This window comes from Pseudopodoces humilis, chromosome 6 (assembly GCF_049639895.1).
Source record: "Pseudopodoces humilis isolate 2021_Gansu_Grassland_sample_001 chromosome 6, ASM4963989v1, whole genome shotgun sequence".
Classification (NCBI taxonomy): Eukaryota; Metazoa; Chordata; class Aves; order Passeriformes; family Paridae; genus Pseudopodoces; species Pseudopodoces humilis.
This window is the reverse complement of record NC_142205.1, coordinates 57757337-57784378: the sequence shown is the minus strand read 5'-3', so window position 1 is coordinate 57784378 and position 27042 is coordinate 57757337. Positions and strand designations below refer to the sequence as shown.

General features: G+C 37.4%; 1 protein-coding gene across 4 annotated transcripts in view; it reads right to left on the bottom strand.

Annotated features, from left to right (window-relative positions):
* ARHGAP10 (Rho GTPase activating protein 10) overlaps positions 1-27042 on the bottom strand; it is a 137102-nt gene that overhangs the window by 42816 nt on the left and 67244 nt on the right. For 3 of the 4 annotated variants that reach the window (XM_005525592.3, XM_088056575.1, XM_014254742.2), the window contains 9 exons: positions 26518-26612; positions 23685-23766; positions 22623-22665; positions 21299-21364; positions 14942-15016; positions 9969-10056; positions 8728-8786; positions 6112-6217; positions 5330-5489 (listed from right to left, as the gene is read on the bottom strand). In XM_005525592.3, coding sequence (XP_005525649.1) covers positions 5330-5489; positions 6112-6217; positions 8728-8786; positions 9969-10056; positions 14942-15016; positions 21299-21364; positions 22623-22665; positions 23685-23766; positions 26518-26612 — 774 coding nt within the window. The remainder of the gene's footprint in view (positions 1-5329; positions 5490-6111; positions 6218-8727; positions 8787-9968; positions 10057-14941; positions 15017-21298; positions 21365-22622; positions 22666-23684; positions 23767-26517; positions 26613-27042) is intronic. The other variant, XM_088056574.1, reaches the window with a different exon arrangement.

Genomic DNA, 27042 nt, shown 5'->3' with positions numbered 1-27042 from the left:
ATATTAGTCAGCTGAATTCTACTCCTTTATCATCCTTTCTCTTTACTTAGGAACATTGCTTGTCAGCAGCAGAAGATATCTATCACTTCGAAATTTTGTATGAAGTAGAGGGAAGTTTCCCCAAATTAACTATGAATAAGGTAGGCAAATCAAGAAGTCAGAAATATATGTACTGCCATGTATTTGTAGTACAGCATCTCAGCAGGTCTCTTCCACCCCTGAGATCACAGCTTTTGTTTTGATTTTTTTAACTAATATAATCTCTTTTCTCACAGTGCATGTTTTGCTTCTCTTAGACCAGTCTAGCAGCATACTAATCCAGGTATTGATCCAGACTGCTTCTAATATCATCAACTGCAGCACAAATGTGAGTAGAGATTTGATATTCAGTCTTCTTACTATGCATAGACCACATTTAGAAAACTGGAGTCTTTTAAACAAAAAAAAAAAAAAATTTGCAGTCAAATTACCATCATATGTGTCTCATACAGAAGGGCTTTATGCTATCCACAGGGCAGAGAAAGGATTTAAAGACTCACTCACACTACAGTAGAACAAAAGAGCTGCTCTGACTCCTACCAGAATTTCTTTGTCGTGTCTGTTGCCCCTTCTGCTTGAGACTCAGCTAATGATTAAGGAATGCAATTAGAATAAAGTTCAGGAGCAGTTTAAATGACACTTCTGATTAGTTACATGCTTCAAGTTAAGCACGTGCTGAATACCCTCACCTGTTTTTACCACAAACTCTGTGCTAATGGAGATGTTTTAGTGTCATTTTTTCCCCCCTCCAAGTCCAACATTTGTTGACTTGAGAAACATTCAGCTTGTGGAGGTTTCAAATTGCTGTACCACAGCAAACCACCATAATTACACTGCATTGCCTCTTGGTCCTCCTCTGCAGCCAAAGGCAAAGCAACAGGAAAGCTGAAACAAACCCACTTTAGTACTTCTCATGTGTCCCTTCAGTGGGCCTTCAAAAGATCTGCTCTGCTGCCAAAACACAGTCTTAAATTTACATGGTTGCATGGCATTCCACCCTAAAGCATTTACCTGCAATAGAAGAACTGGATTGCCAAGGGGAGACTGCTGCTTCATGCTCTAAAACAAACAACTGACTTCACCCACTTCCATTCCTTCTGTCTCAAGAATATTGCATGTATTATGCACTGTAATACGTTTTAAGACAAGATTTTTCAAGGATTACTACATGAGGCTGATGTTGGCTTAAGAGCTCAGTAGTATTAAATTCTTCTCTTTTTAGTTTAAAAAAGAAATCATGAAAGTCCCCAAAGTACAAAAAAAAACAGTATTTCATTAAAAAAATTCCCCTTAAAACTGTTTTGAACAAATCAAAGCTAAGCCAAAGACTTTTTGTCTAAAATATGTAAAATCTCACCCTATTATAGAAAGATTGATAAAAAAAAGGTATCTGCCCTATATATAAGAACTACTGAGCTTTTCAGCATGATTGTCTTTGAGATAATTTTGCCCATAGGTGGTTTGAATTTAAGAAAAGGGTATCTTTTACAAAGCCTGTTCCCTTTCCTCAGATTCCGGCCTTCCAGTCTCCAGAAGGAACTTCTGTCTAGCCCCTTGCTTTTTTCCTTCTAATTTTCTTTCATTGTAATTTTCACCTTTCTGTTTTTATAATCTTGCTATTTGTACTCACTATTCTTTCCTCCCCCATACACTGGTTTAAATATTCCAGTCCCACTGAGATTTTTATTCCAACCTCCTCCCTCATCTTCTTACATTTCTTAGGCTTTTTTTATCCTGGTGCCTTTTTTTTTTTCCTTCTTAAAAAAATGTTCAGGGAATTGAGAAACCAAAATGGCTCGCATTACCACTGAGGCATCTCTAAATGGCAAATAAATAACCCCTTTGAATAGTGACATTCACTCCAACAACATGCCAAAACATTTTAACGAACAGAAAGATAAACATCTGCAAGCTCCTCATGCTGCCATGGCATGGACCACACTTCTTCCTCACCACAAGTCAGAGAAAAGACCAGAAGAGCTGAAATGTCCAAGACTTCCAATCTATTAAGCCCACTGGAAGAAAAAAATTAATTGAAAGACTTGAAACTCATTTGGAGGAGACAGAGAAGAGAAATCAAAACCTTTCTTTCTGGGCCAAGTTGACTAAGATGTTTCATTAGAAGATTACCTAAAGGCCAAGATTGTTCCAGGCACTGTACAAGCACAGCTGCGGTCAGCTCCTGAGCTTGTTACCTCAAAGCAAAATAAACATAATGATGAGACACAAACGTTAATTTCTTGATGCTTCTTTGGTGAAGGGAGAGATACAGGACACAAAATCTGGCTATCCTTCCCCTATAGCCATAGGACAGAAGCAAAGCAAGACATTTTATGGCTCTAATTATCCTCTGGATTGTCCTTGCTTCCACAGCAGGCGGTGCTGAGGGTCCTGAGTAAAATATCTCAGCTTGGGCCTACTTTTTGTCTTTTTCTTTCAAAGCAGAGATCTACTTATACAGCTCACCTTCTGAGTGGGCACTGTGAACTACTCTGCTAGTAGAGACTTGTCTAGAACTGAAAAAAGCTAAACAATTTGGTCTCTGATGCTCCTCTATGCCTTCCTACTCTTACTTATTGTGTAATTCTAAAGCCATTTAAGCAACACATCAGGCTGTATTGTCTGGTGTTCCAGTCTCAGCATTTTGCAAAACATCCCCTCCTCAACACACTGAAATTGGTTCACGGACATGGATTAGATGTACGTACGCAGCCCATAAACAAGGGGGAAGTGGTACTGACTGGTTTCTAGCCAGCAGAAAATAAATGCACATATCAACAAAGCTTAAAAAAACCCAAAAACAAACAAACCCAGCTTATTCACTAAGCATGATACTCTCATCTTAGGGCAAGTCATTGTGTTCAGGTTTGCACACATTAATTGCACACAAATTCTCTAATTTGAGCCCAGAAAAGTGATGATACTGAAATGACTGCACCAGTATTTCAAAGCCAGTAACCCAACTATGTCTCCTAAAAATGAACAGTGATTCTCATTCAATAAAGCCACAAAAGACATGGGCATTGATGGAATTTTGAAATATTTGAGGAATCCTAACCATTTTTTCCCATTTTTCCTACCAGGTTACTGTATTTGTACCAGAAACACTGACGGCTACTGCTTCTACAGTTGGAGAGTTTGTTGGTCATTTCCTTTGCTACGGGGGAAAAGAAATGCCTCTCTGCAGAGTACCAGAGCTGGAAATTACATATGCACCAAGTGTGAAGGGTCAGTGCAGCTCCATCTTGACTCCGTCACACTACTACAATTCCAAACTTGGCTCCTATCAGCAGAAGCTGCCAAAAGTTAGCAGAGTTGGAGTAGTGGCTGAACAAAATATTTTTAAATATTTTAACCCACAGCCAGTGACTTTTCGTAGGACTTCACTATGGCTATAAATAAAAGTATCTAATGCAAGACTCTCAGTAAGTCTAAAATGCAGAGAAATATAAAATAACAATACAAAAACATTAGACTGGCAACAACCTTGCTTGCCTTTAAAAGTGGGTCCTTGATCTGCCCTAAACAAAGAAAGGTCACTTGTAACAGCAGCATACTCAGTTTGACAATAAAATTTTTGGAATGCCTCAACACACCTCTCCACTGCCTTTGTTACGAACACACAGAGGTCACACTTGGGGCTGCCTTACATTTGGAAGCAGCTCTAGTGTGGGAGAGGTTGCTGCAGGCAGACCACTGATGGCAAGTTCACTGTTAGAAATGGCAGTGAAATGACAGAAATACCTTAAAAAAAAAAATTATACTCTTCTAGTTCTAAAGAAGGCATAAAACCGAGGAATTATGGAAAATGATGCAGTATTATATTGATGTACTTTCCATTCCTTACTTCTCCACATTTTCAGAGAAGCAAGAAAGGCCACTAATGTTTCAAATGTAAAACTGATGTCCAGTTTTAGAGACATGTGACTGAGCTGGCATAAGAATAGGATGGTGCTCATCTGTGGTGATTTGAATAAACACAACTCAACCTCCACATGTTATTAAAACACCCTGGCTCTGCTCGCTCTCTCTCAGCTTTAATTCGTGTGGTCACCTCAATAGCTTTAAAATCATGAGCTCAACTGCAAGGTTTACTTTCATTTCTAAGATCCAAAATTAATACCATGGCTTACAGCTCTTGGAATATTTATTGCTTGGAACTTGAGCCACATGTGCAGCCCAGTATTTTTCCAGCAGAACAATACCATATCTGCTCAGTGTGCGTGTGAGGACAGCATTACACCCTAAGTCAACTAAGCCAACAAAACCCACCATGTGGACACAGCTATGCCAACAGCAGCTTTGTCCAGCCTGTATCAATCAGGGAGGGAGGGTAATTACATTGTCACAAAAACCTGAGACATGTATTATTTAGAGTAGATAACACTTGACTTAAATAGTCAGTTTCAGCACTGTTAACCTTTAAAGGAAATAACCATTTCAATGCTCTGAGTGCTCAAGAAAGGAGAGAGGAAAAAGCATATTTCGGATTTTTCCAAAGCACTTTTTTTTGACAGAGTTAGGGAGATGCTCTCCATCTCCCAGTACAAAGTACCTTAAACATCCAGCTACAGAAGTCAGCTTAGACACAAGGGATTCCCAAAGCAGTACCCAAATAAGAAGAAAAGTAAAGAACTTTTTTACTATTTTTATTTTTAATTTCAGATCCCAGATTACATGCAGGGATATCCTGGACAGCACTTTGTACATGTGAAGCACTTAAGTAACAGCAGCAACAACAACTTCTATTTTCAGTACTACCTCAAATACAAAGGCTTAAAATAACACACATTCAGCTGAAAACAAAGGAAGTGTTAATACCTGGCTCTCTCATTATGATTTTTACACATAAAATTTAGAGTACAGTAAAGTCTTCTTTTTTGCTATGGGAATTCTGAGATAAAACAAAGACAAAAAACACTGAATTCAGACCCTGGTAAAAGTACTTGGTGGAAGAGCTAGAAACTGAGCCTGGGCTCTCTCTTTTCCAGTTCTGTATCATTTTTGCTCAGAAAAAAAGCAAATACAAATATCATAATCCAAATCTACTGATGTACTATACACACAGAACCAGTACTACTGCCAGGAAAAATGCATTTCAAAATGTCAGTTTACCTACGAACAGGAATGATTATCAAGGATAAATAACCAAAAGCTACAATCTATGGAGAATATTCTTTAGAATTAAACTATTAGTTTAATGTCATGCCTCATTCCATGCTTAACCCCATTAAAGCTAGCAGGTTGTTTCAAACAATGCTCAGAAACATGAAAACGTAGCAAAACTTACCTTTTCGTGATTTTCTATCAGGATTTCAACAACAATATTCTGAAACTTCAGGTCCATGATGGCTGCTACAGTTTCTTCCTGTGGCCTCATTAAGGTTGGTCCAAATACTACCCCTAGGTTTGCCACAGTCATTAGATTCCTCTTGGCATGCTTTGAAACACTTTTTGAAAAGAATTGAAGGAAAAAACAGGATATAGGTTATGAAAAATTTCCATTACAGTTCGAAGCTGCAGTCTACAAATGACAACATTACATTTCCTTAATCTATGTTTTAGAAGTCTGTTTTGTGCAAAGTTTTGTCAAATAAAGCCTTACTAAATTCTGGAAAACTGAAAAGACATTCTTCCACTGGCAACTTAAAAACAAAACCAGTCTCTTACTGAACTTAGATTTATAAAATGCTCTTAGCCTTGGACCAGGGCAAGTGTGAAACCAACTTAAATTTGCTAACAGATCTCCACTATTCCCTCTGCCAGAATTTGTGAAAAGAAAGTATAATGTTCCCTTTCTCACTTCAATCAAACCCTCAGCTGCTGGCAGGACTGCTAAAGTAAATACTTCTATGGCTTCATTAACGTCTTAGATTTCTGTCTTTCCCGCCAAAATATGCACAGCGTGAGTCAAACGTCTTGTCTGCTTTTGCACGTTTGGTGCTTGGGGTTGAGGATGACAGCATCAAAATGGGCTTCAGCTCCAGCCACACTTCACTAAAGCTCTCTGTAGCTAAAGAAAGGTAAAGACAAGAATTCTGACAAGGTAGAAAAGCAGGTCATAGCACTCACTTCGCTAAATGTTTCACCAAAATTTCCAGCATCTCCTTGTTCTTTTCTGGGAGTTTGTGGACCAAGAAGTGAACAGCACTGACTCGAGATTCAGGACTCCCACTTTCTATGGGATATAGAGATAAATATCTCAAAAAAAAAACCTTAAAACAAGATCCACATAAACACAAACCTTCTCCCACTCCTGCATGGAAACATACTGCACACACTTCACTTGACCAGTTATGTATCTCTAAACATAGCAACATGGAACATATGTGCTTGTTTTCACAAGTAATATTGCTCCAGAATTATCAACTTATTTACTTATTCTAAGAACCTGTCTTTCAATCCACCTGCAAAAGGATGCCTTTGTTCATCTATTTTCAGAGACTGACAGATGCAGTTATTGTTTTGCTGCACTGGACTCATCTGCTTACAAATACACAGCAAGGTGAGCAGCAATGTTATCGGGCGCCACAGAGAGGAACTGCACTGCTTTCCACTTCAGCATCATTAACTGATTGTCCTCATGATTAGAATTCAGTTTTGTTGGTACTGTGCACTTAATGATGCTGCATTTATGCTACCTTGCATTGGAAACTGCATGCAGATCCAAATGCTTAGAAAACCTAATGACCTCTGAAGACACCAAAGAATAAACATGCAGAAAAACCTACTGAGAATACTATGACAAAGATCCTGAATAACAATGGCATCTCTAGTACAGTACAAAAATAAAGCAAAGAAAAGCAAAGAGTTTTGTTTGTTTTTTTTTTTGCTCTGTTGCATGTTAAATTGAATAATTTGGGCCTCTACAGCTTTCACTGTACACAGATGAAAACAAGAACCTGTAAAAGATGAAAATAAACCATCTTCCAACTTCTCCAAGTAGCATTAAATCACAAAATTACATCTCTGTAGTGGTTATAATAAGAGGAATGGAAGTATTTCTATTTCCTATAGTAATACTTACTATAAAATACAGAATGAGAAAGTTTTACCATTTATTCTGAATGCAAGAAGTTTTGACATGAGGACCACTGATCAGGTCCCATTTTTCTCTACGGCAACTTTGATTGCTAAGTGTATTTCCTATAAAATACCACCATATTTCTTCAGTGCATATTGCTTCAGACTATTTTTTTTTTCTTTGCATATTGCTGTAGATTTTAGGGCTGTATTTTATTCTTTTGCAGTGAACACCCCTGCACAGATTGCAAGAAAAAAGGCTACCAAAAAGCAAAATGTTTAACTTCTGGTGAGCTACTCCAAATTCTCATAGAAAAAACAGCCCTTCTTTAAAGTGACAGTATTTTATGTATATGTGAAATCACAAATTCTAATTAAAGAATAGCTAAACAATTTAATTACAAGATACAGTGAAAGTTCATACAGTTTCAATCTATACTGATACATATAAAGAGTACATAATCGAAGGAAAACATTTTAATTTTGGCTCCACCTCCAATAGTTTCAGGGAAAAGGATACTCCATGCTATTTCCAGTGTTGGTTTTTTATAGCCAACATAGGAAACAACACTGACTTATTTTTGAGTATATAACTCAGATCTGCATTGTTAATTGAATTTCGCTCCTCAGAATCAACTCCTTTACTGAGCTGTTTACTACTTTTGAACACTGTACTGTCTCAAACATCTAACTTCAACTGAATTCCTTTACTGAAAGAGATTATAAAATAAAGAAAAATGAAGTGAGAAACTGCTGGCAAAACTTCAGAAGTAGAGAAATTATTTTAACATTTTCCAATACAAACATGAAGACTCACTATGTAGGTAAGGATGTCGAATTTTGTTTAAGCGCTTGCCTGCTAGCATGGCAATTCTCATTTTGAATTAAGGACCAGAAGAAAACACATTCTGCAGTCCTGGAAAGTCATTATAGCAATCTGAAGATGATAAAGCAATTGTCTCAAAGTTTATTTTAATTTTGCTTTCCACAGTTTGCCAGAAGTGCTACAGGCTGGAAAGAAAATCAGCTAAATATCTGTTTGATACTTTGCCAAAAATTTTCTTACACAGTTTCCCGTCTATCCTCTTCCAAAAAAAATCTGTATACACTACATACCACACAACTGAGCTACAAATGCTGTTGTGTCTTCTCCAAGTCTGTATTTGAACTGCCACAGACTTATCTGGCCTGCTCTTTCCTTTCTTCTAATACATGAAGAACATTCAAGCCAGCCTGCACACAGAGCTAGCAAGGGACTGAAAACAAGGGTCGGGCAGCTGTGCTTTAAGGACTCAAATGAGCTCAAATTAATGTACTTTCTTCTGCTAAGCTTCTTACTCTTTATAAATGGAAGGCAAAAAAAAAAAAAAAAAATTCACAGATTAAGTAGATGTTTATCATTATACAATTAAGATAATAAGAATACATGTTTACACTGGCTATCCAAGAGTTTTTCCATAAAAGTAAAAACTGTGCTAGGCAGTCACATTATATGTGACACACACTAGAACTAAATACCAATTAAAATATATTTTTAAATAATTTATTATTTCTTGTGCCTGTATTTTTGCTGGGATGAAGCATTTTTCTGAAATTGCATTTGCAAAGTACTTCTGAGGTCACAACAGCAAAAGATTTCTATTTGAACTACAGTCATGTATTTACTGGCAGGAAGGATGAATTCTCCATGCAACTCGTACGTCATCAGTGGCTCTGGAAGGCTTCTGTAAAACAGGGATGACATCATAAATTTAACTGTATTTTCTTCTAGCTGCATTTACTCTATGCAGGAAACCTTTTTAACATTCAGTAGCATAATCATCACACTGGAAGCAATCTTTTTTACAAAGGCCCCTGAATTCAATGATTTCTAGAACAAAAGGGAAGCTTGGTATTATCAGGAAAATAAGACTATATGCATCCATTCACCTTCCATGAGCTGAAGTGATGCCTCTATCGTAAGATACCTTTCCAGTTTCAACACCAAGATTGTACACAAGTATGTGCAATTCATTATTCATTAGCACTTTTTAAATGCTAAGAATGACAAGTCAACGCCTTACTGGAAAGACACTAAAGTCCTAACAACCACCACCAATACCAGAGTTAAAACCATTTATTATATTGACTTTACTGATGCTCATGAAACACTGGAGTAAACACTCAGACGGGAAATACTGTAGGGGAGAAATACTTCGTTGTGTGCACTTCTTTTTTATTTTTTCTTTTCTATGCTCTGTAAGAGTTGTATCCTTACAATATTTCTGCAGCATTCATTGACAGTGGTTGTAATAATATTCCATTTAATAAAAATAGCACATTAAAAGCACACTGTTTGTGCTCCACTACAGGAGATACACAAAAGTGCGACATTTTATGTACTTAGGCAATTTAGTAAAATAGCTTTATCAGGAACTGGCAAAGCAATTTGAATATTTTTAATTCTTATTTAAAAGTTTTAACACTCAAAATATTATTACTATTGCACACAGAACAGCAGAGCAAGGGTCAGAAGGAAAAGAGGAAAATATTAAAAATTTCACAGCCTTCTCCCTTTTTATTCCACCACACAAATACAAAAAGGAAAGAAATTTTAACAATCTTAGCTAACTTTCAGTAATGACTCTCAGTAAGTTTAATAACACTTCAGGTTTCTGAACCATCAGTGAAATGCTTCTGTGTCTAACACCAAAATGTTTGGGGGCCCGTCTCATATGAACACGAGTATTAAGGTTGCTAAAGTATTTTGCTTTCCCCAAAACAAATAACAAGCATGGTATTTGTACAAAATGAGCTCCTATTCCAAAACCTAGTAAAACTAACTATAGAAGCTTAACACACTGTGTACAAGAACTAAAATAAGAATTTATAGTCTAAATAACCAAATAAACAAGAGACAGCCTTACCGCAGATACTGCTTCATAGCACTAGTAATTGTCTTCACTTCCCAATCTACAGAGTTTTCCAGGTCAACTTCATTGCAGGTTTTTGAATCTAGGAAATAACCAGAAAGAGAAAAGGGACATGAAAAAAGGGAATGCTAAATCAGTATGAGCTACATGAACAGCAACACATTGACTTTCAACAACACGTGTTTGCTCACATAAGCACGGAAGCAACATCCTTTTTATCATTATTGGGTGAAGACAAAAAATCCAAATCTGTTTATAAATTCCATTTTCATATTTTTTTTAAATACTATTTACTGCTGATTTTTTTTCTTTAATGAAGGATTAAGAATCACCCTCATGTAAAAAGATCTCTACAATTGAAATTTTCACACCTCTAATTAAACAGAGAGATGTACACAGAAAGATGTACAAAAACAGTTTAGGGAAAAAAAAGACCCTCGAAGAAGAATTTTTTCTTTCTTATTTAAAGTGATAGAGTCTTTCCATAGTTTTGCTTGTAAACTGTTGATGAGAACAGTCAAAGTACAGCATGACCCTCTGCATTGTGTGAAAACCTTTAAGAGGTGTTTCCAAAACAGGAAAAGGAGTCTTTGCTGAATGTTTGCCTTACTTGATCAGTTTTATCCACCAGACAAGAAATAATTGTTTGCTTGACCATTTGTCAGGTCCACAGAACTCCCACCTTCTCCAAGTTAGTTGGCAGAGCCTCGGAACAAGACAGACCAAACCAAAAGGTTTGTCTGATTGACCAAAGACCACTTTTTGACAGATCAAAACCAGCACATCACACTGGAATGTTTTGCAATCAAAAAAACGCTCTTTGGCCTCAAAACATGAAGCCATAGCTAGCCAACACAAAAAGCAAGCCACATGCATATGGCCAGCCTAACCCAATGTGTTTGCTGACTTTCCTGCTATTATTTACTGCCACATCTTTCCGTCCATCACTGCAGTGGCTGACACAGATTACGTGTGGACCCGTTCATACAATTCAGAACTCATTTGTTACTTGGCTTGTCAGACAAACGACAGACACATTTAAAAAATCAAATTAGGATCCCTGATTAAAGGTGCAGTCCTTTTACTGGGACTAAATAATTTTGTTCTAAAAGCTGTGCCAAGCAATTATTTCTGTAACTGAATATTCTCCCTCATTATATCAATTATTTAAATCTCATTTTAAAATACAGGTCAGATAACATTTTCTAGCAAACTGCTACTAGCCAGCCACCACCCAAAATACTCAGGATTGTCTTAGATATAAGCTTTTTTTCTCTTTTTAGCATGCTAGCTGTTTCCATGTTCAAATTCTCTTTTTCGAGAAGAAAATTTGTATCCTGAATTAATTAAATAAAAACTGCCATCACATCAGAAGCTACAAAATCTATGGGGGTTTTGTTACTAAACCACTATGTAAGATTCAGTTTTTAAATAGCTGCTTCATAATCATCAAGCTCCTTTACATTCAAAGTAAGCACTCTGTTCATTGAAATTTGTTGATGAATTTTGGGAGGAAAACAACAGGCGTCTGAATTCCAAAGCAAGCCTCTTAAAATAAAAAATAGAAGTTATTGTTGAAACATTTCATTATCTCTTGGAGGAAAAAAAAGCTACAAACCCCTGGTTTGATTGTAGAAGCCATCAAGATTTAAAGACATTTTCTTCATTTTTGGTTTGGCATTTGCTTTACATTGCTGTGTATAAATGTACCTACCACCCAACTGATTTCACTATTGCTGCTCCATTTTTCCCCTCTACTTGAAACATCCCATTTCAGTAAAAACTGGAAGATTTTAATAAAAATTACTCTAGCTTTTTTCATGCTACTTTTTCAAGTAACAGCCACTGTCCACTGAAGGGCAACTTTATGGCTGTAAAACTAGCTGTGCATGTTTTAGGAACAGCATTTGACAGATCAGTTCTAAATTTTAGGCAAATCTTTCTGACAATAAGGGATCCAGAGTTTATAAAAACTGTCCAGGTCACTAAAGTTGGTTAGGAGGAGACTCTCTCTGCTTTCCTACGCAATATGCCCACGTAGATGTCCATGTATACTGTCATCCACTGTATATAAAAGAACAAGGAATTCCATGGAATTGTTTTGAAACCTGCTACTTTTGGGAAGGCAGAACTACCTGAAGGCTTCCTGCTACATGTAATACCTGGTATTTTTCACACCAGACAGCTTCAGAAATCAAACCTGAGCTCATCAGCAGAAACAGCAAGTCCTCAGCAGTCCCTTCCCACAGGCACTGGTCCATCTGAAAGCTGATCTATGCAGTGGCTTGTACAAAATCTATATAACAGCGTGTAGGAAATGAGCCACGTCAGATCTATAACGCAGATTATCAATGAAACAGGAACTGGGCCCCGATGTATTTCCAGAACTGAGACTCCTGATGGCTGACAACTCACACTGCGGTGCTTGTAACACATTTCCATAATATTGGAAGCTCTAGCTTTCTATCCCTATTTACAATGAGATATCTGGTTAATTTAACATTTTCCCTTAAAAGGTAGAGAGTGTTTTACACACCAGATGCCTCCCTCTAAATTTAAACAAGATCGTTGCTGCAAAATACAGGTGCTGCAATAGCTACAGGTAACTTCATGGACTTTTAATTGTAAAATACCCCCTTTTTAAGTAGAATTGTATATTTGATTGCTAAACCTTATTCTGCAGAGACTTAGCTCCACTAGATTTTTGCATTACTGATGAAAATCTATGCACTCATAGTACTAGAAAAGCATATGTCGGTCTTCTCATACTCTCTTGACTCTCAGTCTACTTTCTAAAATTCTAAAGAAAATATTCTGAAAAAGAGACAAAACTACAAAAAAAAATTATGCCCTGGTTACCATGAAGACTTTTTGGAAGACTTTTCTCATATCAGGCCTTTCCAACTGTGAACTTCATGGTCAGCAATAGGTAGCCTAAAATACTTTGAAATCTTATCAAACATTTTAAAATACAGAAAGTTAATATGAGTTTTTTACAATGCTGAAAAATCTTTCATATGAAAGGGTATCTAAGAGTATGCCCAGAGACAAAGGATTAAAGATTAATCAGCCATTTTAAATTCTCTGTATCACTGTATATCAAAAAGGAACCCTCTTTGTTCTCCTCTGAGGACAGATAGATGAAGAGCAGAGATAGGACCACTTTCAACAAATCATCAGAAAAGAGCACCTGCTTGCACCCTAACTTTTTCCTGTTCAGTATTTTGCCTCATCTTGGTACCACTGCATTCTTCCTAAGTCAAATAAATACATGAAACTTGGAAATGACAAAAAATGTTCCTGATTTTAAAAAGTAACTAAAAGCAGATGCTGGAATCCCCAGTAAACTCTTCCAGCTGCTACTGAACCACTGGCAACCTGAGTCTATTCCATTTGGATACCAGTAATGGCAGCAAGGAAAATCTGTCTGCCAGACCTGCACACCCAAGCTAAGCCAGCAAGAATGAAACTGAAAAGCATCTTGTGATATCAAATGCATTTAATCAAGGCTCTCTGAGTGACAGCATGTCATTTCCCCATGGTCAATGGCTAAAGATGGTTATTGCTTACTGAGGCTAACTCCAACACAGATAAACAATTATGAGAATCTGTTATAGATCAGTCATTTTTATTAAACCCAGTTCGTGTTTCCAAGAAGAGCCTTTTTTCTATAATATTTAAAGGTTTACTAATGGAGTACTTCAGGGTGCTGTTAATATTGATTAAAGTAAGACATCATAAATTAATATTTAGCAAGGTCATTATGACAGATTGATATGACATGCAGGTCCTCATGTCTCAAGATGTCTTATCATTTCTGAGGAGACAGGCTGTTTGAAAAAAATAAAGGAAGGAAAAGAAAAAGTCTTACAGGTGGCACTGAACTGACAGCAGCATATAATATAAAAGCGCTTTGTCATTCACATAATGTCTGGGGTAATGAAATGAATTCACTTTCTGGCTTCCTTCAGTTTGCAGTGCCAAAGAACACTGTGTTATCAGCACAGATGGAGCATGCATGGTTCTGGAGAAGAGCCTGGTGCAAACTGCAAACAAGCTTCTTTGCATACCAATGAATCCCTGAGAATCAGACCTTTGCTGTCAAGTGACAGGTTTGGAAGCTCTATAAAAATGAACTAATCCCAGTGGTCTTGTCTGACTGCATGTACTGTCAGTGCTCAGGACAAGAAATGGGGGAACACGGCACATTTTGCAGTCATGGCTTCTACTTTGGTGAGAGATATCATGCAGACAAGGGATCTCATCCAGGTGCCAATATTTCTCTCATTTTCCCTTCCCCAGGGACAGCAGAGTGGCAAGAGAACTCCAGCCACTGGAATTAAAGATGCATTAAAATTTCCAGAAAGAAAGGGAGAAAATAGTTTCTGCAAATTATTTTAGCTAACTGGGTATAAAAGAGCCTAAGATGTTTAAGTTTACAAAACCAAATCCTTTCTCCATCTGTCTCCTGCCTTGACACACAGTTATTATTAATACATATATCATATCCCTCCTCTTAAACCAAATAGCACTTTAACAGTAGGCTTAGACTAACTGTCTTATTTTGCACAGCAATTAACTAAAAACACATGGGCATGTACACTTGTACATTCCAGACAAGGGAGAAGGAAGCTGGAAACTTCAAACAGTGAAGCAACCAGCTTCAAGCTTTCCTGACTTTGGTATTTTGAATTTTCTGATCAGACCCTTCAACTTAGGCTGCTTTAATCCCACTTCCATCAACCTTGCACAAAGCACATTCTTTGCTCCTACATGTCTGATAGCAGCTCTTAATTTATTCATACCAACTAATCCAGGTCTTTCTAAATTAGGGAAACTTACAATGATGTGGTGATTATTTGTATGGACTAGAGCAAACTACTGGCAGGTGCTTTAGAAACTAAATGTTGACAGCAAAACAACATGAAACAAAATATTGAAAAAGTATTTGTAAAATAGAGGCATACCCATCAACAAACTCAGAAGTCTCTGGACCTTTGAACTCACCCCCACAACTCTGTACAATCCTTGGTCATTTATACCTATTATGAAGGGGAAAAAAAAAAAAAAACAAACCATGAGATCAACCACAGTCAAATTTATCATTGAAATTTTTGCCCCAGGCAACAAATTTTCTTCCAAGACAGAGAGACTACATAATATTAACAGTCTTGAGAACAACATTATAAATTAAGTATTACAAGAATCCTTTTGTTACTCTGTTTTTAAGGTAAGTTCATATTATATTTTGATAAAGATTTCATGTACCTAAATTCCACTTCTGAAACTGACAGGAGAAGCAAACGGGGACAAAGTTTTGCTTGAAAATAAATAAATAAACCACTGTCTAATTTCAAAATTTTTAAATTGCATTTTGGGTACATCAACAGCCACATTCTAATAATGCAAGAACTGAAACAACAAATGCTAAATTGAGATTTCTTCAATAACTTCAACATTTCTTTTTTCCCCCCCAATATATAGTGACTAAAACACTTTGGATGAAAAAAAACTTAAGCCGATTCCCAGTCCTCAAAATCAGTACTTTTTCAAGTTTATAAATGCTTTCCATTTAAGATACAAGGCCTCATTCCAAACCACTGTGGTCCACATAGGAGTTACATCCAGAGGCTCCACCAAAAGCTATTGAACAGTTGAGCTTGAGATGAACAGAAGAGCCATAACCAGCACAGTATTTTCAGTCCCCTACTCCCATTCTATATGGACACTGGACCACTTTCCTGGCATTTCTCTGTGCCCTTCCATCATCTCACACACATTCACTTCTCTACCCCTTTTTTTCCCCTGATTTGCTTTTCATTACATTACCCAGTTTTATCCCCAGGGAAGTAAAATTGTGAATATAAATTGAAGAAAAACAGGAGGGAGAGAAGGAGCAAGGAAGAAAAAGGGCAAAATATAGTCCTTGTATGCTGCATTGTTTCACAGCCCAGATAGTGGGAGGTTAAATTCTACAGTACACAGATGTTTGAGAGGCCTCATAATTAGCAGACATCTACAAACACAATCTACCTTCATAATCACACTGGCCTGGAAGAGTAGAAATGCCACAAAATACCTGTGTTTCTACTCCAAAGAAATCTTTTCAAATAACAGATTATGTAGTATTCTTATTCAAAATATCCTTCAACAAAGGAAGAATTGTGAAGAATTCCCAGCTTCAATACCAAGCTGTTCCAACACAGAGAAGGAAAATTAAAACCAGTCATATGAGAAAAAGTTTCTTCCCAAATAAATATTAGATGAAGTATGTAAAAATCATTAGCCTTTTAATGAATTACTGTCAGACAGAGCCATAATACACAGCAATAATTCTCAATATGGTAGAGAGAGCTTGGCATTTTCTACCTCCTCCTCCTCCTCCTGCTGCTCAGCCTTGCTGCATCTTTTCTCTCCTATCTGACGCCTTCCTCTTCCTCAAACAGTCTGCAGCCTCCTCGGCCATCTCACATTCTTGAGCCTGCTGAACTCCTCCCTGCCAGCACTGCTCCTTCCTCTGTCCCAGCAGGGAGCTGCCAGGCTAGGGCTGCAGCTGCTCCTTCCCTTGCTTGCTCCACCTGGGCCAAAATAGCCCTTTTTCCTCCCCAGGATGCAGGCACTGCTGGAATGGTGCTGAGCCTTAAGCTAGATGCCAGTTTCAGAGCTGGCTCAAATCAACAGAATAAGCCAAATCGCCTTTATTTTATCTGTGCTCATCAAAACACACAACTCAGGAGTATGCTCACAGTCTAGCCGTGCACAAAAGAACAAACCAGAAAAAAAAATCCAGCTATGGGGCCACAACACTGTTCTTCTCAAAATATGAAGTTATCAACACAACCAAATAAGCAATCCTTAGAACAAGTATGATAGCATGCTATGCACCACTTGGAGAGACTAAAAAAACCTCAATAATATAGTCCTTGATACACTCCAAACAAGAAAGCACTACAAATCTGTCCTGAGAGCAGCAAACACTTTTTGCTTCAAACTTCTCAGACGTGTCCAGGAAAATTCTGGTACCAAACTAACACCAAGCTTTGCCAAAATGCATCACACTTTTTTTATACAATGTCTTCCACTACTTTTAGTAACACAGAACAAGCCTTCTGCATCATATGCAAGATGCTAAAAAGCTGAAAAAATACTGTCACACTCAGCTTTTGCTTATCTCGGAAGTTGATTTGTGACTTCCTGTGCTTCTAACATTAAAAGTGGGGGGAAACCAACTGTGCTGACCCCAAACGTACATTTAGGGGCTTAGAAATAATCAAGGTCAAACCACAAAACCTACTACTCAGTATTGAAACAGACGTGATAATGCAGAAATCTCTGAAAAATTGCAGTATTGAAACTATGACAATCCTCCAGCAATAATCATGAGTCTGTGATAGAAATTATCAGATAATTGATCGGTTTCAAATTCATCAACCTGAAAAAAGCACAGCTAATTGCTAGCAGCCATCAAGGAGTGCAAAGAGGCATTAATATTTCAACACGGTTTTTGATTATACCTTTAACCATACTTTCAAATGATGTTTTATTTAAAATATACAAACCTGGTTTGAAACAGTCCGATTTCTGATTTAATCTGCACATTTCAGATCTGCAGCACATCCAGCACTGGTATTGCCTGGCATTTACGGAACACAATTGACAGGATGACTCATTGCAAGGAATAGCTCACCACTGCCTGAAATGCTGAAGGGTTCCGACGCCGTGTCTGCCGGCTCAACCGCTATTGGCAACCTGGAGCGGTAAAGCCCTGCAGCACAACTTCCTTCATATTTACACTATCTCAAGATGTTTGGCTGCCTGATACCAGAATTTGGCACAGGCACACAGTTTGTGAAGCATGCTTAGAAATATAAGGTACTGTAAGCAAGATGGTAATTTATACTATTGTAAGCAAGGTACATAGCAGGCAAGTTTACTTTGTGACTGGCACTGTACATGAGGCTGACACAGACTCGCAATATAGCTGCAAATACAGCCTCTTACACCAAAACCCATGGCACAGAGACAGCCATACGAGTGACACTGTAAATTCAAGGTAATGACAGAGGGGTTTTTGTCACTTAGAAAGGTTTTCTACTCCCTCCTCACCATGTACTTCTGCCTAAGGAGCAGCCGGCCTGGACACGCAGCTCAATGCTGCCATCTCTCTCTGCAGCTCAGATTGGCGGCTCCGGGAGCTCTAAGCTCAAGACAAACACTGCTCCAGCAAGCTTCACCCATCACATCCCCTCAGAAGGTACAACCAACTACTGGAACACAAAAACATGCACAGAGCCTTTACTAGTGGAGCAAGCAGCTCTTTGATGTTTCCATAAACATCTACCCTGTTCTATTATTCTCAGTAGAGAATAATAAATGAAAAACTCCAAAGAGAATCTCAAAATGCTCTCTCCAAGACAAAACACAGGTGCACATCCAACCAGCACTGAGAGAGATGGGATGCATATCCTGTCGCCTCAGCATTTCCTACCAGGTAAAGCACAGCAAACCTCTTGTAAGGCAAAGCTGAATCACATGCATTTTAACCAACACACTGATTTCTGTGCTTCTATTCATTCAGAGCAAATAATTCCCTTCTTGGCTTTATAAAATGGAACATAACTGAAAAAAAAATTATCCAGCCATTGACAAGTTTATGTTCAATATCTCTGTTATGCTCTTCTCTCTCTGAATACCAGACTACTTCTGCTGTGACATGACAAGACTATTCTCAGTTTCCACCCACACTAGACTGTCCTCTCTTTCCACCCACGCCAACCTCACACCCATTATGATTAAAAGAGATAAAAACATGGCACACAAGCACCGTCTCTGAAGAAGCATCTGTCCTGTTTTCTCCTGCTGAATATAACTTGCTTTTGATGTGTTATCATTAAAGTAAAAAAACCAAGTAAAAACTGTTTTCAAGAAAATGTACAGGTAGAAAATTCTGCAGCTTGAGAGATGGATTTTCTTCATCATACAACTATTTGTCCAAACTCTTTTGAGACAAGCAATCGAATGCTCTCCTGGCCCTCCATTTGTTTAGCTCAGCAGACATCAGCATAAGGTTCTTTAGAGATTTTTTTGTTTTGGAGTTGTTTGCTTGTTTTGTTTTTAAAATGCAGTTGACGTTAAGTTCAGAATCAGTAAACAGAAAATCATCAACGACTGTGCTTGGAATGTAATGGACAAATCAAGTGGATTTCAGGGTTCCTGGAAGGTAATACCTCACCTGAATATATTTTTGGAACCCCAGGATAAGACATATTAATTGAAAACTGATTTATTTTCTTTCTTGAGTACTCTCCAAAACAAAATTAATAGACACAAGTCTTTCTCATTGGTTGTAATTACCACAAAGCACTCTACTGACTGCACATCTTACAAAGGCTGTGTACAAGGGTCAGCAAAGCTGCAAAGTCTCCACAGATTCAGGGAACTTTAATTCTTTCCCAGGTATGTTTCAGGGCAGATCCCACTATGGGGAGACATGCTGCTAACCCATGAAAGCTCATCATTTGTCTTGAACAAGAGAGTTATGCAAGTACTTTGTACCTTCTTACATGTCCCTAAATCAAGGCATAAAAGACAGAGTGAACTTAAACCTCCATCCAGTTTAACCTATCCACCCACAGCCTCGAGGGAGAAAAAGAAAAGGAAAAAAAAAAAAAAAAAAAGGCAACAGAAAATATTTTTCCAAATAGTTATTTCATGAAGAAATGTTCACATTTTTTCCACAGTTCTGCTCGTTTCACTTTTCTTGTAGGGTATCAGAAAAAGAAAATATTACCCACTATTTTAACAATATTGAAGAAAACTATTTCAACACATTTATAAATTATAAAGCAACATAACAGTACACTCCACACTTCTTATTGTAAAGTAGCTGTAACTACTATAAGTTACTTACTATTGTAAGGTATCTGTAACTGTACTATAGGCCAAAACTGGCCTTTCATTACATGAGCACATGCCACCCTTTTTATTAAATCTGCCTCATTCACTCTAAAGAGAAGATCCAAACTATATTGAGACAGGGTTTTGCAGTGAAGACAACTTATCTGTAGGATGCCAGCTTTATCTGCAATGTTTCCCAGCTCAAATATTCAAATTGTAAATGCCAGTAACTGAAATTTTAAAGTCATGAGACAGGCAAAGTTGTCTGAAAAATATTCAGAAGAACAGAATGAGCAAAAATAACACAAGAGAGAATATGGCCTAATCTGGAATAACATCTTTAATGCACCAGACATTGATACAAAAAGGTCTAAGAGAAAAAGGACTTCAGGTACTTCTTGCTGTTTAAATGCAAAATTCTAAGTATCACAAATGCTGCTTGTGTTCCTAAAAATCTTGTATAGTACATGGAAGACACTGTTTTTCAGTAAGATGCTGCACTGACAGCAAGCATGAACCTGCTCTTCTGCTCATCTTATTTAAGATGGACTGTGATACACAGAAAGGTGTAAGTATTCTGCAATGCCAGACCTCTAGAAAAAGATACAATACCTGAAAAATTCTAAGTGACCCCTTTGGGGGTAGGAAGGACAGAATTTAGGAGAAAATCAAACTGCATACAGAGAAATTATAAGATTTCTTTTAAAAAGCTGAGAAATATACTGTAACTTTGCCTACTTTCATGTCTCCACCTCTTCTTTTAAAAACCACAACCAAATATCTGGTTCTCCACACAATGCCATGTACAACACAGTGAGACTCAGAGTGGCTGGTCACCACACACTTAAGCAGAGCCTCTCCAAAATCAATCCCAAATTCCTCTTGAATACTGTCTGCACACTGACCTCTCCTCCATCTCCAATTCTAGAAATACAACAATGTGTATATGCCACAATAAATCCTAACAGCATCTTTATCCCTGGGGTGATACTAACTCCACAAAAAGTACTTCAACACTTTTTGTTAATCACTTGCCTGCTCAGCTCCTGTTCTTCTGCCTTAAGAGACTGAACAGAAATAAAACACTGAAATAAATTACTCTGTTCCAACAGCAAAGCAAAGGTGCAGGCACTGCCTACAAAACACAGGTTTCCCTTAGCTATTGTGCACAAAAATTGGCTCCCTTTTTCAAGAGAGGTGCCATTTCCCACTTGTGAGCACTTCTGGCAAACACACTTCTTGAAAGAAAGCCATGCATAAAAGGATGAGAATGGATAGATTCCTGTCTTGATCACTGTAATCAGTTAAATGTCTTCCATGGTAAAGTCTTTTCCAGAGGTCTGCAGGAGACTTTACCACACAAGCCTTCTTCACAGAGCAGACCAGATGCTTCACCCTCCTCACAAACAGATTGGGTTGATCATTACCTCGTGTTTCAACGGCACTGATGCACTTTTTGATGATGGTGAAACCTGTCTTATCCAACTGTGCACCTACAAAAAAAAAAAAAAAAAGGTTGAACAGTTTTAAAGCAACATTACAATTATGTCTTTCTCTGAAAATAAGGCCGGACTTAATCATAAATCTAGTACATTTGAGGCAAAACAGTAAATATTCTGAAACTGGTAGAATACATCACTTTCTATAGAGAAATTCTGCTTCTCTCTTTCACAAGCCTGCCTAGCCAAAGTAAAGGCTTGTTCCGGTGATAGTGGCTTCAGTGAATCTGTTCACAGCAGCATCCTTTGAAGAATGGGATCTCTGATTAGTTACACATGTTGGCAGATGCAAGATGGAATTTAACAGTACTTACTGCAACATCGACAACATCTGAGAGAGTTCACCAAATGGGACAAGGAAGTACTTATGATGAAAAAACATAATTATCAACAGCAAGGCTTTTACTGAGTCCTACTCTCAGCCAAAGAAATTCCCACACTAAAGATACAGGACACATGTATATAATTGCACAGCAGTTAATGATCTGACTACATGAAAGCAGATGCATGAACAGGACAACAGCTGAGCTCCAGCATTCCTTTGTTGTTCCTATCATACTGTTTTCTTAATATCAAAACTTCATTTAAAAGCTTACATTGCAAAACTGCCCTTCCCCCAAACATCTGGCCTTCCTGCTCCTGGGGACCTGGTCTTGCACCATGAAGACAAATCTGAGGAAATGTTTCTATTAATAACACCAAAATCCAGCTTTAATCAGCAATTTCAAGATTTTAAAAAAGTAAGCATAAACTGCCTCATAATCAAAAGATACCTGTTCTTTGCCAACAGAAGAAAGCTAATGTTGTCTAAAGAAAGCCATCTCTTCTACTTCTTTATTTTGGTTTATATTTTAAATGCACAAATTCAGCTTTTTTGCTGATCTTGACATTCAGCTGCTTTTAAAACCATACCTACACATTCTAACAGAAATGTACACACAGTCTGGATTAAGAAATTGTGATGCATTTACATACAAATTCACCCTCGAATTTCAGGCATGAAGTAAACTGGCAAAAACAATCAGACTGTTTCTCCAGCTTATGTCCAGTCCTACAATTTTTACATATGTACTGAGTTAGTGTGAAAATCCATTAATTACAAAATCTACAACTAATATTCAAAACCCAAGATTTAAAAGTAAAATAATTAAGCTGGGTCCAGAGGAAAAAAATCAAAACAAAACAAATTCTTTGCCTTTCTCAATTGTAAAATATTAACATAATCAGTCTGAATGCTAATTCAAATACTTACTTCCCTCTTGTTTTGCATTCGCTCTATTCAAGTTGATGAGCAGCTAACACAAAAAGAGTAAAAAAGACATAAATTATTTTAAAGAATTTCGTGAAACCAGAAAAAAATACTCTCAATCTTAATGCTCAGTAGGCACAAATACAGCTGTTTACAGACAGAGCACAGCACCACCAGCAGCTCTAACAGCCTGCTGTTAGACCAGAGGTCTGTGCCCCCTCGGAACAATGTCACTACAGCCACTGAAATTAACTGGGATTTGTGTGCTCCCTATTCCTACGTTTCTCTGCAGGTTCAATTCCCACAGTTTCAGGTCATGCAAATTGATGATTCCTGGGACTTATTTCCCAGTGTGGCTTTCCCAGAAGTTGTAACCTTATTGGGGAGTCCATCTCAGCCAACGTGTCATGGTAATAAACACCTCTGCAAATGAAACCAGATTAGTGTAACAATGAGGTCAATCAAACCTACAACTACTGGGGCAGACATGTGACTGTGTCATTGTCTAGAAAACCCCATTATTTCTGGCCCACAAGACCAATATATTTATCACTGTAAGAATGAATAGTGTATTTCAGTTCAACATTTCAGAGCAGTTTCCTGATGCAAGGCAGAAATAAAGCAAATTCATGTACAGCCTCAGTCCCAAAGACAAGAACTTTTTTGATCTGGTTTTAAAAAATAAAATAATAACGCCATGTAACTCACTCATGCAAGTTTTGCCACTGGAATGCAGCATGTCAACATAAGACTAAGTGAACACACTTACACTAGACATTTTCTACAACACAAATATTATTATTGGGATGGGAAACCATGTATAAAAACAGATGCTGTCATTACAATGAAAAATTCTCGTATCAGTATTAGCAGTTATCTACACTGAGCTTTACCAAGTTATTCACCTCTCCTGAGTTTTACTTCACTTTTATCCTTTATGCATTGAATCTATCATTTTGCAAGCTACATAATCCCCATTTATTGAAGTATAAATGGGATCAGAAAGCAGAGGGTGAGAGAATACCCCATTATACTAAAAAAGAATATTTAAAAAATTATGCTTACAGCTTCTTTTCCATCCAAGGCTTCCATCCACAGCTTCCTGTCTTCTTCAGAAAATGCCTGCATGGTCACAGGAACGCCAGGCCTGCAAATGCATGAACAACATAAAGTAACTGCATTCATCAGCAACTAAAAAAATGCTTTTCAAATTCTATTTCCATCTACAAGCAAAAGCCCATTGTCCTAAAAGTCTGGGTTCATTTTCTTTTGCTTAATAACTGAACACTGCTGATCTTGAAAATAAAAGGTATAGAAGTGATACATACAGTAAGAAATTGGGAGAACAGGGTGGAAAAAGGAAAGTAAATGCAATCTGCAAACGATTTATTTGAAACAGCTTATTGTTGATCACCTGCTGATTCCAACACTTGCTGCTGTTACTGAATTTTGTGAATTGTAAATAAACCTGGACTTCCATTGTTGATGAAAAACGGCATTTGTTAATTCAATATATAATCTTTATCTTTAAAGCAGCAACAATCATTTTAGCAAGTAACTATCTTATGAGAACAACCACCTTAATTCAGTAAAAATGGAAACAAAACCATTTAGTTCTTTTCACTAAATTACAATTGTCATGGTATCCGATTACCAACCTAGAAGCAATACATCAAACTCAGTATATACTGCATAAAATATCATTTATTTGTCTTCAAAATAAAGTCAAAGGAAACAAAACCTTCCCTCATTGTCCTGTATTGAACAAAATTAAAATCTAGGTAGTATTTCAGAAGGATAATGCTCTTTATCAATAAAATAACTTTTTCCTATCTAGACAACCTCTGCTCTCTCCTTAAGATTTGAATTTCTCTGCATTTACCACTAGTTACCTTCAAGTAAACATGATGTAGTACTAGAAACAGAAAAAAGTATTCCTTCCCAGAGAATTAACCAGAATCTTAGCACCCTCAGAGCCATAAATATCAGAATTTAAAGAAAATACAACCATCTCAGCTTTCCTTTTGAAAGAAAAACATGCAAATTTTCAGCTAGCTCCAAGTTATGCTTAAGTCACACACAAGGCCAAATGTTTGCTACTTAAGTCTTCCCTAAAATTTTACGACCTTGCCTCCTTCCAAAGCACAGTACCAAAGAAAACCCCCATGCCCAGCTGTCAATCCCTGTGTTATTTTTTAACTTGGACAAGCTGAGGGATAAGTGTGCCCTGAACTGATACCAAGGAAACAAGCTAATGGCCTGCAGCACAGAACTAATCTCCATGGGAACATCTCAGTACTACACACATATATTATTAAAAGAAAAATGTCTGATATCAAGGTCACAGTGGATCAAATTGTGTCTATTATATCAAGACAGAAAGATGAACTAGATTTTTCCCCTTTTTACCAGAGAAGAGAATGAAAAAGTGTTTTTCAGGATCAAGGAAACCCTGCTCTCCATCCAGCTCTTTATAAACTCCAGATACCCCACTGACACATGGAGGGGGACAGACTGACATTTTTCTTGCTACTTTTTAGCAATTTTATCAGACTCAGTTTGAAATCTCTTATCCCTACTGACCAATCAATACACTGACCCAAGAGGAGCTGATGCCTGGAGTATAAATCTTTAATCCCTTTCATATAGTTGGGACACAGTGTTAGAATAGCTAAAACGCATCCTCCTCAACTCAAAAATGCAAGTTCAAACCATGCTGTAGAGTGATGACAAACATCACCTGAGCTGTAAATGAGCATCTTGTCATCTGCCACGTGGCCTAGAAGATTTCTGATGCAGTGGGAGCTTCACATCCCTTTACCCATTGCTTGCTGTAGGAATGAACATGCCTCAGGCCATGTGTGACCAGTCTAACTGGTCACACAAGCTCAGCACAGACTCTGCTTAAAATTTGAGCACATAATCACAGACATATCTGCAGACCATTAGTAATCACAGGACAGGGAGGCCTGACAGCATTGGCCCCGCTGCTTTTGAAGCAAAAAATGCTAAGAATCTGACACAAAAAAAAACCAAAAGCCTATAAAACTTGAAGACTCCTACATTATAAATTAGCATGTAGTTAATTGGTAAAAGTAAGGAGCAAACATATAGATAAAAAGCAGCTCAGAGGGGGTGGATGCAAAAACTCCGCAGCAATCCACTCATTTATATCTAGCATTTAATTCTAGACATGATCCATTTCTGCATCAAAAGGATATAGCATTACCACAGCCATATTTATTTGCAGTACCTTATTAAGTTAGATACCCTCACCTTCATAAACGAAGGAAAACTAGAATGCTGTTGAAATTTTGAGATCCTTTAGAGAAAAAGATTAGCAAGTCTTTTTCTTAAGAAATAGAGCAACAAGTGGTGCTTCAAAAAGACAGTGGCAGCAACGATCAAGATGCAGTGGATAATTACACCAGGCACAAAAAGCCTTAAAATCCCAATAACCTTATTTCAGTCTGAAAATCCAGCATATCTCCTCAGCAACCCATCATTTTGGAATACAGGTTTGTGATACAATATGGACATGCCTATATAAATTATTACTGCAATCAGTCTTTCACTATATCTGTATGTACTTCAATTTAAGCCGTGTTCCTTCACTATGATAACAACTCTTAATAGCTCCTCTTAACTCTGTCTGTGCTTTTCTTTAATGTGAGCTCAGGCAATGTCTACATTTCAGTTTAGTTCCTCTGCTTCTGCTACACTCAGCTGAGGTAAAACCCAGTGAGCCACAGCAGCGTTTGCTTGCTCCTCCAGTGACCATTCCCATTGGAATTCTTACTGAGCATTGAAGAAATCAGCAGAAAATGCAACAGTAATTTTGCAGTAGTTTTAACTACTACTTAAAAAGAGCTCTTCCTAGTGTGATTCACAAGCTTACCTGTCTGAAGCTTCTAAGTCAAAACAGAATCGCCTGTCTATTGTATCTGTATTTCTTTTGGTACAATACGCAAGGACAAAGAGTTCCGCATCACCCTGTGAAAAGAAAGTTTTTATAAGCTTGACCCAGTTTTTGTAAGTTTTTATAAGCTCCAGTAAGCCAGCTGTACAAGGCAAGTAAGGTAAATTTACATTAAATGGCAAAAGCTATACTGAAAACGGACACTTGCAAAAGAATTCACCCATGTTTGCAGTTCACTTTTCTACACAATTACACAAATTCTGGTCAATTCTGGGACATAAATCCAAAAATATTGAGTCCATTTTAGCTGGTACTTTACAGAATGACTCAGTACCACAATAAGTTAAACTAACAAAAATATTCTGCACTAGTTACAATATAAATACATAAAGAGACTTTTCCCATTTTATGTCAGGCACAGTCATTTCCATAGTAAAAGCTACACTAACTAGAACAAAGGAAGTGTTCTTTACTATCTATAACATGTCTTACAGAAACTTCTTT